This window comes from Nicotiana tomentosiformis, chromosome 5, assembly GCF_000390325.3.
Source record: "Nicotiana tomentosiformis chromosome 5, ASM39032v3, whole genome shotgun sequence".
NCBI lineage: Eukaryota > Viridiplantae > Streptophyta > Magnoliopsida > Solanales > Solanaceae > Nicotiana > Nicotiana tomentosiformis.
Window position 1 is genome coordinate 99,327,313 of NC_090816.1, and position 14,191 is coordinate 99,341,503.

The following is a 14,191-nucleotide window of genomic DNA, read 5'->3' on the forward strand; positions in this document are numbered from 1 at the left end:
TCTTCCCGAATCTCATAATTCCCTTCATCGGCGAAACCTTCAAAAGAACTTTTTCACCTACCATAAATGATAAATCACGCGCTTTCTGATCCGCGTAGCTCTTCTGTCTGGACTGTGTTGTACGAAGTCGCTCCTGAATCAACTCTACCTTTTTCAAGGCGTCCTTTACCAAATCAGTACCATATAACTTAGCCTCACCGGGATCAAACCACCCGATGGGCGAAAGACATCGCCGACCATAAAAGGCCTCAAATGGAGCCATCTCGATGCTCGATTGGTAACTGTTATTATAAGCAAACTCGACCAAAGGCAAGAAACGATCCCACTGACCTCCAAAGTCAATCACACATGCACTGAGCATATCCTCCAAAATCTAAATTGTCCGTTCTGACTGCCCGTCGGTCTGTGGATGAAAGGCTGTGCTGAGCTCTACACGGGTCCCTAATTCACTCTGAACTGCTCTCTAGAAATGTGAAGTAAACTGAGGGCCTTTATATGATATGATAGAAATTGGCACACCGTGCAACCGAACTATCTCCTGAATATAAATCTGGCCAACCTCTCTAAAGTATACGTAGTCACAACAGGGATAAAATATGCCGACTTGGTCAACCTATCAACAATGACCCAAACTGCATCAAACTTCCGCAAGGTCCGCGGAAAACCCAACTACAAAGTCCATAGTGATGCGTTCCCATTTACACTCTGGTATAGTCATCTGCTGAAGTAGGCCACCTGGCCTCTGGTGTTCATATTTAACTTGGTGGCAATTTAGACACCTAGCTACATACTCAACAATGTCCCTTTTCATTAGTTGCCACCAATAATGCTGTCTCAGGTCACGTTACATCTTCATAGCACCTGGATGAATAGAATACCGAGAACTGTTTGCTTCCTCTAGGATCTTTTTCCTCAGTCCATCCATATTAGGAACACATAAACGATCCTGGAGTCGCAGAACGCCATCCGCTCCAATAGTAACTTCCTTGGCACCACCCCGTAGTACCGTTTCTCGAAGAACCATTAAGTGTGGATCGTCATACTGGCGAGCCTTGATCTGCTCAAATAGTGAAGACTAAGCTACAACACATGCAAGAACTCGGCTGGGCTCTGAAATGTCCAACCTCACAAGTCGGTTAGCCAAGGATTGAATATCCAAAGCTAATGGCCTCTCCTCTGCTGAAATGAAAGTCAAACTACTCATACTCTCCGCCTTCCTACTCAAGGCATCTGCAACTACATTTGCTTTACCTGGATGATATAGGATAGTAATATCATAATCTTTTAGTAATTTCATCCATCTGCGCTGCCTTAAATTTAGGTCCCTCTACTTGAACAAATGCTGCAAACTGTGATGATCAGTGTAAACTTCACAAGACACCCCATAAAGATAATGCCTCCAAATCTTAAGAGCGTGAACAATCACAGCTAACTCTAAATAATGTACCGGATAATTATTTCTGTAGGGCTTCAACGGACGTGAAGCATATGCAATAACTCGCCCTTCCTACATTAATACACAAACCAAACCAATGCATGAAGCATCGCAATACACTGTATACATTCCCGAACCGGAAGGTAACACTAACACTGGTGTTGTAGTCAATGCTGTCTTGAGCTTCTCAAAGCTCACCTCACAATCATCTGACCATCGGAACGGAGCACCCTTCTGGGTTAATTTGGTCAAAGGTGCTGCAATAGATGAAAAACCTTCCACGAACCGACGATAATAACCTGTAAAACCCAGAAAACTCCTGATCTCAGTCGCAGAAGTGGGTCGATACCAATTCTGAACTGCCTCAATCTTTTTGGGATCAACTTTAATACCTTCGTCCGATACAATATATCCCAAAAATGCTACAGACTCTAACCAAAACTCACATTTAGAGAACTTAACATATAGCTTTTGTTCCCGCAATGTCTGAAGCACTACTCTCATATGCTGCTCATGTTCCTCCTTACTGCGCGAGTAGATCAAAATGTCATCAATGAAGACAATGATAAATGGATCAATATATGGCATGAATACCCTGTTCATCAGATCCATAAACGCTGTCGGGGCATTAGTTAAGCCGAAAGACATTACCAGAAACTCATAATGACCATGTCTAGTACGGAAAGCAGTTTTCGGAACATCCGAATCTCGAATCTTCAACTGATGATACCCTGACCTCAAGTCGATCTTAGAGAACACCCTAGTACCCTGTAACTGGTCAAATAAGTCATCGATAAGCGGCAGCGGGTACTTGTTCTTAATAGTAACTTTGTTCAATTGGCTATAATCAATACACATTCGCATTGTGACATCCTTCTTCTTCACAAATAATACTGGTGCACCCCAAGGCGATACACTCGGTCTGACGAACCCTTTAGCTAATAACTCCTCAAGCTGTTCTTTCAACTCTTTCAATTCTTTCGAAGCCATGTGATATGGTGGAATAGATATAGGCTGGCTATCTGGAGCCAAGTCAATACATAAATCAATATCATGATAAGGTGGCATACCTGGAAGATCTGAAGGAAATACATTGGAGAACTCCCGAACTACTGGCACTGAATCAATAATCGGAGTCTCTGAAGTGGTATCCCGAACATAAGCTAGATAAGCTAAACAACCTTTCTCAACCATGTGTTGAGCCTTTATAAAAGAAATAACCCGATTAAATGAACTAACAGACGAACCTTTCCACTCTAGCCTAGGCAAAGATGGAATAGCCAAGGTAACAGTTTTGGCATGACAGTCTAGAATAGCATGATATGGAGATAACCAGTCCATACCCAGAATAATTTCAAAATCGGTCATCTCAAGCAATAAGAGATCTGCTCTAGTTTCATAACCACATAATGTAATAATACAAGACCGGTAGATCCGATTCACAATAAAAGAATCGCCTACAGGAGTGGACACATAAACAGGAGTACTCAAGGACTCACGAGAAACACCCAGGAATTGAGCAAATAGAGATGACACATATGAATACGTGGATCCAGGATCAAATAATACTGAGGCATCTTTGCCGCAAACAGAAATAATACATGTAATCATAGCATTTGAGGCCTATGCATCTGGTCTAGCCGAAAAAACATAGAACCGAGCTGGAGCGCCAACTGGTTGGCCTCTGCCTGGCTGACCTCCACCTCTAAGACGGCCCCTACCCACCTGTCCTCCACCTCTTGGTGGTCGAACTACTGGTGGAGCAACTAGTCCGGTAAGCATAGGCTGTTGACCCTGCTGTATTGGTCTACCCCGAAGCCTGGGGCAAAATCTCCGCATGTGACTGGGATCCCCGCACTCGTAACAACTCTTCGGTGCGATGGGCTGCTGACTAAGTGTCTGGCCCTGGGGAACTGAATACCCACTGGGAGGACCCTGAATAGCTGGTGGGCGGTAAGAAATCTCTGGTATAACACTGAGATAAGGTCGCACTGGAGCACCTCGAGGAGGCGGTGGTGCTGGATATTTGGGTCTGCTGGACTGCCACCTCACGAACTGACCTCTGCCCCCAAACGGAGCACCTCTGAACTCTCCAGAATACCTGAAATGCTTATCTCTCATAATCTTCTCTCGGCTCCACTAACGTACACCCCCAATCCTCCGGGCTATCTCTACAACTAGCTCATAAGAAGTACCCATCTCAACCTCTCGAGCCATAGTGGCCTGAATGCCAGTATGTAAATCGGCTACAAACCTCCGCACTCTCTCCGCCTCAGTAGGGAGTATCATAAGTGCATGGTGAGATAATTCAGAAAACCTCGCCTCATAATTGGTCACTAACATCTGACCCTACTGCAGCTGCTCAAACTGAAACCGCAACTCTTCCCTCTGGGAGGGTGGAATATACCTGTCCAAGAAGATACCGGTGAACCTGTCCCAAGTCATGGGAGGAGAATATGTTGGTCTGCCAAGAACATAAGACTGCCACCATCTACGGGCTCTGCCCTCTAGCTGAAAAATAGCAAAGTCTACCCCATGAGACTCCAATATCCTCATGTTGTATAGTCTGCCCCTACAACGATCAATGAAGTCCTGTGGATCCTTATGTCACTCACCCCCAAAGACAGGAGGATGTAGTCTAGTCCATCTATCCAATAGTTTCTGAGGATCAGCGGCTACAACTGGCCTGGGCTCAAGTGTAGCTGCTACCACTGGTTGGGCTCCACCAACGGGTAGTGCACCCTGGGTCTGATATACAACAGCTGCTTGTCCATGAGCCTGCGCGGTAGGGGTGGGTCTGCCGGAAATAAACCGGCATGAGTCATATTGTCCATGAACCGCAGCATACGACCTATGACATCCCGAAATCCCGGTGCAGATGTGAAATCCACCGGAGTTGGCTCTGCCACATGCACCTCATCCTGTTCCTCAACAATGGGTTTCTCTGCTTGACCCACTGGCGGCATAACTGGAACAGTCCTGGGACGTCCTCACCCTCTACAACGGGCTAGAGCCCTCCCTCGAACTCGGCCTCGGCTCTAGAAACTAGGGGAGTAGCTCTTCCCTGGTCTGGAACCTCATTTGAGCGCGTTCTCACCATCTGTGAGAGAATAAGAGAAGGATATTTAGTACTACATTAATTGCACGATGGAATATGAAGAAAGGTAGTATTCCTAACACCCTATAGCCTCTCGAAAATAAGTACAGACGTCTCCGTACCGATCCGCAGGAATCTATTAGGTTTGCTCATAACTTGTGAGACCTACGTGAACCTAGTACTCTGATACTATGTTGTCACGACCCAATTTCACCTATAGGCCGTGATGGCGCCCAACACTACGGCAGGCAAGCCAACTTAATAAATTAAGCATACATTGAAAAAATTTAAAACCAAGAGAAATAATAAAACCCAAATTCTACCAACGTATGTACCATGACTTGGTATCACAAGTGTATGAGCATCTAGTAGATTATACAAAACCTCAAATACTGTCTGAAATAAAAATAGACAGAATGAAAAATACAAGGAGAGACACTAGTAGCTGCAGAACGACTCAGAAAGTGCAGCTCACCACTATGCCCCTGGATAACGTGGGTGTAAGACGATAGGTCCCCCACTAGTACTTGCCTCAGGCCCTGCACAAAAAGTGCAGCAAGTGTAGTATGAGTACGTAAACAACATTTATCCAGTAAGTATCAAGCCTAATCTCGAAGTGGTAGAGACGAGATGGCCGACTTTGATACTTACTATGGGTCAATAATAATAATTGAAATACAACTAGAATATTTAAATCAGCATGATTCACAGAATTTACAATAATTTATTTAACCAGCGGGAATAATCAAATTCCTTCAAATGTAACAGTTCTCAATATATTAATTAAATTCCTTCAATTCAAATAATTTTCAATTTATCAATTAATCTCATTTACAGGAATAACAATTTATTTCCTTAAAAAGCAAGCATAATAATTCATTAAATTCCAAGGATTCTCAAATTTATCAATTATCTTCGCAAGCTCAAATAAGCTATTAAGGTATCGTGTGATTATTATTATTAAGCACGATTTTCTGTCGAGGATGTGCGGCCCGATCCAGAGTATCGTGTACACTGTCGAGGAACGTGTGGCACGATCCATAGATGCATCTATCCTGCTGAGGCGTTCGGCCCGCTCCACAAAAAGGAGGACTTTTTCTTATGTACCTCCGGAATGAGAGTATATTTGTTATAAGATAAATTCAGGATGAAGAACAATTTCTCTTAACAATTAATTAATTTAAACAGAAAAATCAATATATATATATATATATATATATATATATATATATATATATTAATTAATTAAACAAAGAATTAGTTGAAACAGAAAAATCAAGTATATGAGATTTTCATCCTTTAATATTTTTATCTAACAATTCACATATATATATATATATATCAAATAATATTAATTAAATAAAGAATATAATTTACACAAGTAATTTATGCTTTGAGTCTAAACTACCCGGACTTTAGCATTAATAGTATCTACGCACGCACTCTCATCACCTCGTGCGTACGTAGCCCCCACAATTAGCAATAATTATTTAATTTTAATCACCTATGAGGTAATTTCCCCCTCACAAGATTAGATAAGAGACATACCTCGTCTTGCTCCAATTTAATCCACTAGAAGGCCTTTTTCACGATTATCCAACTCTGTCTGGCTCGAATCTAGCCAAAAATAATTCGATACAATCACTAAAAATTATAGGAATCAATTCTATAAGAAAATACTATATTTTTAATAAAAATTCCGAAATTAATTAAAATTTTGTTTGTGGGACCCACGTCTCGGAATCCCGCGAAAGTTACGAAATATGAATACCCACTCAACCACGAGTCTACCCATACTAAAATCACTAAATTCCGATAACAATTCGGCCCTCAAATCTATCCAAGAGGATTTTCAAATTTTTCCAACTCAATTCACTAATTGAATGATAAAAATAGTGATGGATTCGGGTAATTTAACCAATATTGAGTTAAGAATACTTAACCCGTTGTTTTCTCTGAAAATCTCCCAAAAATCGCCTAAATTCGAGCTCCAAATCGTTAAAAATGGAAAATGGGACGAAGTTCCATTTTCAGAACTTAAACTCTCTGCCCAGTGATTTCTTCTACGCGATCGTGAACTTCCTCACGCGATCGCGTAGCACAAATTTTACTGTCCAAACATTAACCCTACGCGATCACGGAAAACCCCACGTGATCACGAAGCACAGTCTCCGCAAGCCTACGCAATCGCGAGCCTCCTCACGCGATCGCAAAGCATTAAGCGCGTGGTTAGCTTCTGCTTCGTTTCCTCTTCGCGAACGCAGCCTTAGCCACACGTTCGCATAGCACAACTGAATCCAACCTACACGATCACGGACTTGCCCACGCGATCGCATAGAACAAATTCTCAGCTACCAAATTAAGCCTACACGATCGCAACCCAATCCACGCGATCGCGTATAAGGAAATCAGAAGAAAATTTCCAGCAGCTATCACCAATGTTCCAAAAGCCAAAAATGATCTGTTAGCCGTCCGAAACTCACTCGAGCCCCTCGGGACCTCAACCAATTATACCAACAAGTCCTAAAATATCATACGAACTTAGTTGAACCTTCAAATCACACCAAACAACGCTAAAATCACGAATCATCCCTCAATTCAAGCTTAATGAAACTTAAGATTTCCAACTTCTACATTATGTACCAAAACCTATCAATTCAAGTCCGATTGACCTCAAATTTTGCACACAAGTCATAAATGACATAACGGAGCTATAAAAATTTTCAGAACTGGATTCCGACTCCGATATCAAAAAGTCAACTCCCCAGTCAAACTTCCAAACTTAAATTTCTATTTTAGCCATTTCAAGCCTAATTTAACTACGGACTTTCAAATAAAATTCTGAATACGTTCCTAAGTCTAAAATCACCATACAGAACTGTTGGAATCATCAAAATTTTATTCCGGGATCGTTTTCTCAAAATGTTGACCGAAGTCAAACTTAGCACTTTAAGGCCAACTTAAGGAACCAAGTGTTCCGATTTCAACCCAAACACTTCCAAATCCCGAACCAACCACCCCTGCAAGTCATAAATCATTAAAAGCACATACGAAAAGTTTTATTTTAGAAAACGGGGTGCTAAAGGTTAAAATAACTGGTTGGGTCATTACATGATGGGTCCATCCCATAATTTAAGGAAATGTCTTTATTTATTTGATAAAGACTTCTAAGTCTTTTTCTAAATTGACGCCACATTTTTTTTTTGAATTTCTCAAATTGAAGAGTTTGAAAATTTCTTTCATTCTTTTGATGTCACCGATGACATCTATAGGGCGTATAGAATCTCTATAAATAGATAGCTTCTAAGTCATTTGTAACATACCAACAAAGAGAGAGAAAAAGAGTAAGGCATCATAGACAGGGTATAAAAAATAGTCTGTGAGAAAAAATAAAGAGAGTGATATTATAGTGAGGTTGGAATATCAAAAGAGGGTTATTTTTTTGAGTGTTGTAGTGGTCTTTGGAGTATTTTACTCGGACCTACAAAGTGTAAAATTCTTTGCTATAGTGATATTAGTTGCTCCCCTCGGGGCCGTAGTTTTTTTCCCTTATTCAAAAGGGTTTCCACGTAAAAATCTTGGTGTCATTGTAACTCTTTTTAATTACCGTATTTCGGTGCTACGATATTATTCTGATTTTATTACCGTGAATATTATTTTTGCGGGGTTTTATTCCCAACACATCAATCTCTAAACCAAGACTTATTATTAATTCACAAATGCATATTGCAATCATCCAATTTAGCGAAATTATTAATCCATAATGAACTTCTCCCGTAATATAGAAAAACCCTAAATAATACACAAAATTCATAATAATTATATCCAAAGTAAGAATATAAGTATGTTGAATTACAAGAAAATTTGTTTTATATAATTAGTATAAAAAATATGTATCCTTACTTGGTCCAGTTCAATCATCCACGATGTACTAGCACAAGAAGTTGGAATAAGGTCATTCCCTTTATCAAGATAAATTATAGTATTTAATCTTGTGCTACAATCATACCAATGAAGTGCCCGCCTTCACCATTTAAATTTTCGTATATAAGCTATATTTTTTAAATTAAATCATCTAATATATAAGTAAGAGGGCATCCATGATAAAGTAAATAATGATCTATTTAATGCAATACTTTATTAGATTGAAAAAAAATCAATTGTTCCATAATAACAAAAACTTATATATAAATTGCATGATTAATCCCATAATTTTAGTTTATATGAACTTTTTCGCTTTTCTAGAGTCAATTTGACTAATCTTTAGATTAAATTAACTTAATATTTTAAAGCAAAATTCAAATATTAAAAAATTATATACAAAGCATTATAAGTTGAGGTTCTTCTCATGTCAATATGATGAAAAATTACATTTTAAAAAGTTTGTAAAAGTTTATATAGTTTAAATATCCAAAAGCGAAAAAGTTTATATAAACTGAAAGGAAGGAATTAAGAGCAGTACATATATCCTAACGCTATATTGAATCTTAATTTGATAACAGATAATCTTAGATAATATTTATCATGATTAAAGTTAGTCACCCATCGATAGTTTAGAGCCTGTTTGGCCAAGCTTTTGAGAGGTTAAAAGTATTCCCCCCAAAAAAAAGTATTTTTTAAAATATTTAAGTTGTTCGGCCAAGACGGAAAAGTACTTTTGGCCAGCAGCAGAATCAATTTTTCTGTTTTTGGAAATAAGCAGAAAAATCTAGCTTCTTCCAAGAAGCAGAAGCAGAAAATTAATTTATTTAAGACAAAACTATTTTCACCATAAATTTAAATTTTCCAAATTATCCCTTACTAATTTAAGGTTTTTCTTTTCTTTTTTATTTCTAGTTTCTACCATTCTTTTAAAACTAGAGATATCATACATATGAATATATTGTAACTTTCCAAATTCTTTTTTGATTTTTCTTGTTTTTGATTTTTTCTTTGTGTAATGTCTTGTAACTTTCCAAATTATCTTCTTCTTTTTTTTATAATAAAGCAAATTATCTATATCCTTTTTTGGATTATCAATTCTCTTCCTACAAATAATTATTTAATTTATTCTATTATAAGCTATTAATTCCCGAATCTTTAAAACAATTATCAAATCTAATTTGTGAAAATTACCTATAAATAGGTAATAAATTTACAATTGCATCGCATAATCTATATATTACTAAAAAAAAGAAGAAAAAGCCTCCACATTAAGCCAAGTGATAGACTCACAATAAGTCACTTGGCAATTTAGGTGAAAGTTAGTTAGGTTAGGTAATAATTAGTTTTTTTTTAAATTTAAATTTTAAAAAAAATTAAATTATCCATTACGTGTTGTTAATAATCAGTTAATCTTTTTGAATTTGAATTTAAACATACTTAATTATTTTTCTTTTGCAAAAACAATTTTTTTTTACATTTAAAATTATTTTCATTTTACTCTCAATGCCATTTTTCAAGTTTGACACTTAGAATCATCTTGTTACAACTGCCATTGCTATACATAATTTTCTCCGATGACATTCTTCAACTGGTAAGGAATTCAACTATTATGCTAATGGAGACATTACTGGAGAGATTGAGGAAGGAGATGAGCCTTCTGGTATTCCTTTAGAAATGCAAGGCAAGTCTTCTACTAATATGAAGGCATTGTGTGATAGAATTAGAGATGAAATTATTGAAAAATATTATCATATGTGAGTGACTTTGCTTATTATTTCATAGTGGATTATCAATACATAGTAATTAGTGGAATAGACTTCTAATTCATACTGAATGATGACAATAAGTAATTATACTAGATAATATTATATGCTTTCTATAACTATATATCTTATATTGATATAAATCTTTCATATATATGTTTACTTTATATTTTATATTTTAATGAAATAAAATAAAAAAACAATAAAAGTCTTCCGTATATTTTTCTCTTTAAAATAATTATAAGACCTTGGTACTATACGTTTTGGTAATTTGACACTCAAAAATACTTTTTAAAAAGATTGGTCAAACACAATTTGTTTATCAAATATTGTAAAAGTACTTTTTAAATGAATTGGTCAAATACAAACTATATTTTTTTTTAAAAGTACTTTTGGAAAAAATATTTCTAAAAAAAATACTTTTCAAAATAAGCAGTTTTTGTCTGCTCGGCCAAACGAGCTCTTAATCTTTACACTATGGGAGGCCAATTGAGATCCTAATAGTCAAAAGCATTTGAACTGATGGACTAGTACTACCTTCTTAATATTCCAGTGGGATACTGCATACAGTCATAAACGGATTTGTTTTTTTCCTACACTTTAAAATTTAGTGACTTTTTTTTTTAAAAGAAATTAATTTCCTGCCGTATAAATTTGGTGACTTAGAATTTATGGTTAGATATTTTTTTTCCCATTAAATTACGTAACATTTTAGTTTTTTAAATGAAATTTAATACTCCTACGACCACTCTAGAACTGTGTAACGTCGGCGTGATAGAAAAGAATGGGAATGCTCATTTTAGGAATCTAAGATAGTATTAATGCGTCCATTCAGGTTATCTTTGACGATCTATATTCTACATCTTTCACATTATTGTATAGTTCCATCACACAAACAAAGAGAGTACGGAGCAGTAGCAATTGATCATAGTGAGCCATGGCTTACATTCCACCGCACAAGAGACAAACAAAGGGTTCGCCGTCGCCGAAGCCAACTCCGGCGCCGGAATCTTTGGTACCTTCTTTAAGAAAAAACCTGAATACTAAGTCGTTTGGGGAACAAACGAGAAAGCAAAAATATTTGGGCGGGAAAAACATCGTTTACGCTAATGATGCAGTTTCGATATGGTTCGCCGTTGGATTAGCTGATAATTCTCAGTTTTCGTCCCTTGTGAGGCTCCAACCTGTTCCAGCGGAATCCTTTGAGCGCAAATCAGGCCAAAATCCACACTCTTTGGTTCTAATCGAAGGTACTGCTATCTACTTAAATGTGCTTCGTTATGTGTTATTGTAGCTTTAGTGATGGTACCTAGATACAGTGTAGGAGGCAATATTTTTGCTAAGGGGTTTCAAAATATCATACTTTTAGGCTTTAGCGTTAGGGTGGTTTATTATTGAACTTAATTTGCTTTGGGGTCTTCAAGTAGCTATTACTGGCTTAATACAATTTAAAGGCTTTTACACACCAAGTATGTAAAGTTTCTTTTTGTTGGCAAATGAGGTGTCCTGATATTTCTTCAGTTCACCTTGTCTAATACTAGGTCCTTAGCTTCTAGATTGATTGTGTTGCTTGCCAGGTTGAATAATTGCTTAGTGATTTAGTACCAGGGATGATGTTCTTAAGGAAATAGGAAGCACTGGTCGCATTTCAGGTTTCCAAGTAGTAAAAGCTATACATATCACCAAAAAAACTAGAGTCATGATTTGCTTTTTGGCTACTGCATGAATCTGCCTTTCGCCTTCATCTTCTCATCAGGACTCCTGCACCTTTTTTTCTGAAAGAACACCACTTATTCTTTCTGTGAGTCCAGTGATTTAGATGCTTCAATTCTTTGCATTTTTCAGGATGAGCAGATTAATGGAATTAAAGATCTTGTTGGTTCTGCCATTTTGGACCCAGAAGTTAAGGGTGGCTTGAGATGGCCTTTTGGCAAGGATTCTTCAGGGTGTCGATATGCTGTTTTAGGTGTCCATCACACAATTGCAAAATCATATAGAAATCAGTCGATTAGGTTTAAGCTTCGACATGCAGATCGATTTGATTTCAGATCTTCAACTGGTGAGGCTGCACGGGAGATTTTCCTTAATATGCCTGGAATCATATCCCAGTTGCGAGTAGGTTCTCCTTTCCTGACAAGCAATTATGTATCTCTTTTTATTTTATGTTTTCTATTTTTGGATACATCAATATTGGTTTGGGTTACTCGTAACCATACCATAGTGTTCTTAGCTTAAACCTTGACAATTGTATCCTGCTCCCACTTTACTGATTTATCCACCGAATTGGGAACAATTTCATCCAATAAGCTGGACAACACAAACTAACCACTGATTCGAATTATCTGTTTTGCTTCTTGTTGGATTGAATTCATCCAAATCTTGTGTATTTCCAAAGAATATTTACAGTAGGTCATGTTAATATATGGTATCAACTTGATGTACAAACAACATCATGCTGTGCCTCTTCATTGTTTTAGTTCTTGAGCCTTTCTGTTTTATTTTCTGAATTGCTGCCAAAACTGTAGAAGCAAACAGTCGAAGAAAACGTGGTGTTTAAAATGTTAGAAGAGAAGTTGAAGTTGATCTGGAATCACTGCTTTTTAGACGGTTCTTCGAGCTGACCATGCACAGTGGCCCTTTGTTAACTAATTTGTTAACTGCACTTGAATTCGGGAATATAATTCGAGAATTCAACAGCTGCACATAAGATCTACAGAGGATACTCGAGTGTTCCAGCCCAGAAATGGAGGAGAAGAAGATTGGAAGAAGAAGTAGAATTAGGAAATTGTAATACTTTCTTATTGATTGTAATAAACTCAGTACAATTATTTATATAATGAAAATGACAGCTCAATTTGTTGAATCCAGCTAACTACTCTAACTAACTTGACACTGTGCTAACTGTTTTTTGAACTAACTCTAACGACCTCTGCTGACGTGGCTTCAATTGTATGCGTATCAATACTCCCATCAGCAAAAGATCCTTGACCTCAAGGATCAAAATGAGGAAACCTTATCTTGAGAACATTGAAGTACTCCCATGTGGCATGATTTGCTGACAGTCCAGACCATTTAACTAGTACTTGGCCAACAACTTTATTTTCCGTCTTCACCATACGTCTTTGTAAAATAGCTTCAGGATTAGGACAATGGGGGTTAGCAATATCAATAGTAGGAGGATATGCAATTTGATCAGGGACTGCATGGCACTTCTTTAAGAGTGATACATAGACTGTAGGATGAATCTTTATTGATGGTGGAAATAGCAATGTATAGGCAACATGTCCAACTCGCTTGAGTATCTGAAATGGACCATAATATTTGGCAGCTAATTTGTGGAATGATTGAGAAGATAAGGTAGATTGTTTATAGGGCTGTATCTTAAGGTATACCCAGTCTCCTACTGAAAAGCTCCTGTCAGTCCTATGTGAGTCAGCTTGTTGTTTCATCCTCAATTGAGCCCTATGCAAGTGGTGTTTAAGTAGTTGCAATTTCAACTCCCTTTGCATTAAGGTGTTGTCGACCTCTGTTGAAGCAGACTCACCAGGTAGATATGGCAAATGTAATGGGGGAGGTTGACCTTATAGAGCCTCATAACGGGTGGTGTGAATAGCAGAGTGATAAGAAGTGTTGTACCAATATTCAGCCATAGCTAAACATGAATACCAATCAGTGGAGTCTTCATTGCAGAAACACCTCAAGTATGTCTCCAAACATCTGTTTAAGACTTCAGTCTGGCCATCTGACTGAGGGTGGTATGTTGTAGAAGTATTCAATTGAACTCCTTGTAGTGAGAAGAGTTCCTTCCAAAAGGAGCTTAATAAAACAGCATCCTTGTCACTGGTTATAGTCTCAGGTAATCCATGTAGCCTGACAACCACATCAAAAAAGACCTTGGCTACTGACGGTGCAGTGTAGGGTGTTTTAAAGGCATAAAATGAGCATATTTGCGCAGTCTGTCAACAACCACTA

General features: G+C 37.7%; 1 protein-coding gene across 1 annotated transcript; it reads right to left on the reverse strand.

Annotated features, from left to right (window-relative positions):
• Window positions 1-13,209: 13,209 nt before the first annotated feature.
• On the reverse strand, window positions 13,210-13,728 carry LOC138892860 (uncharacterized). Its single transcript, XM_070176608.1, has one exon. The coding sequence runs from the start codon at window positions 13,726-13,728 to the stop codon at window positions 13,210-13,212; it is 519 nt and encodes a 172-aa protein (XP_070032709.1).
• Between the last annotated feature and the right edge of the window lie 463 nt (window positions 13,729-14,191).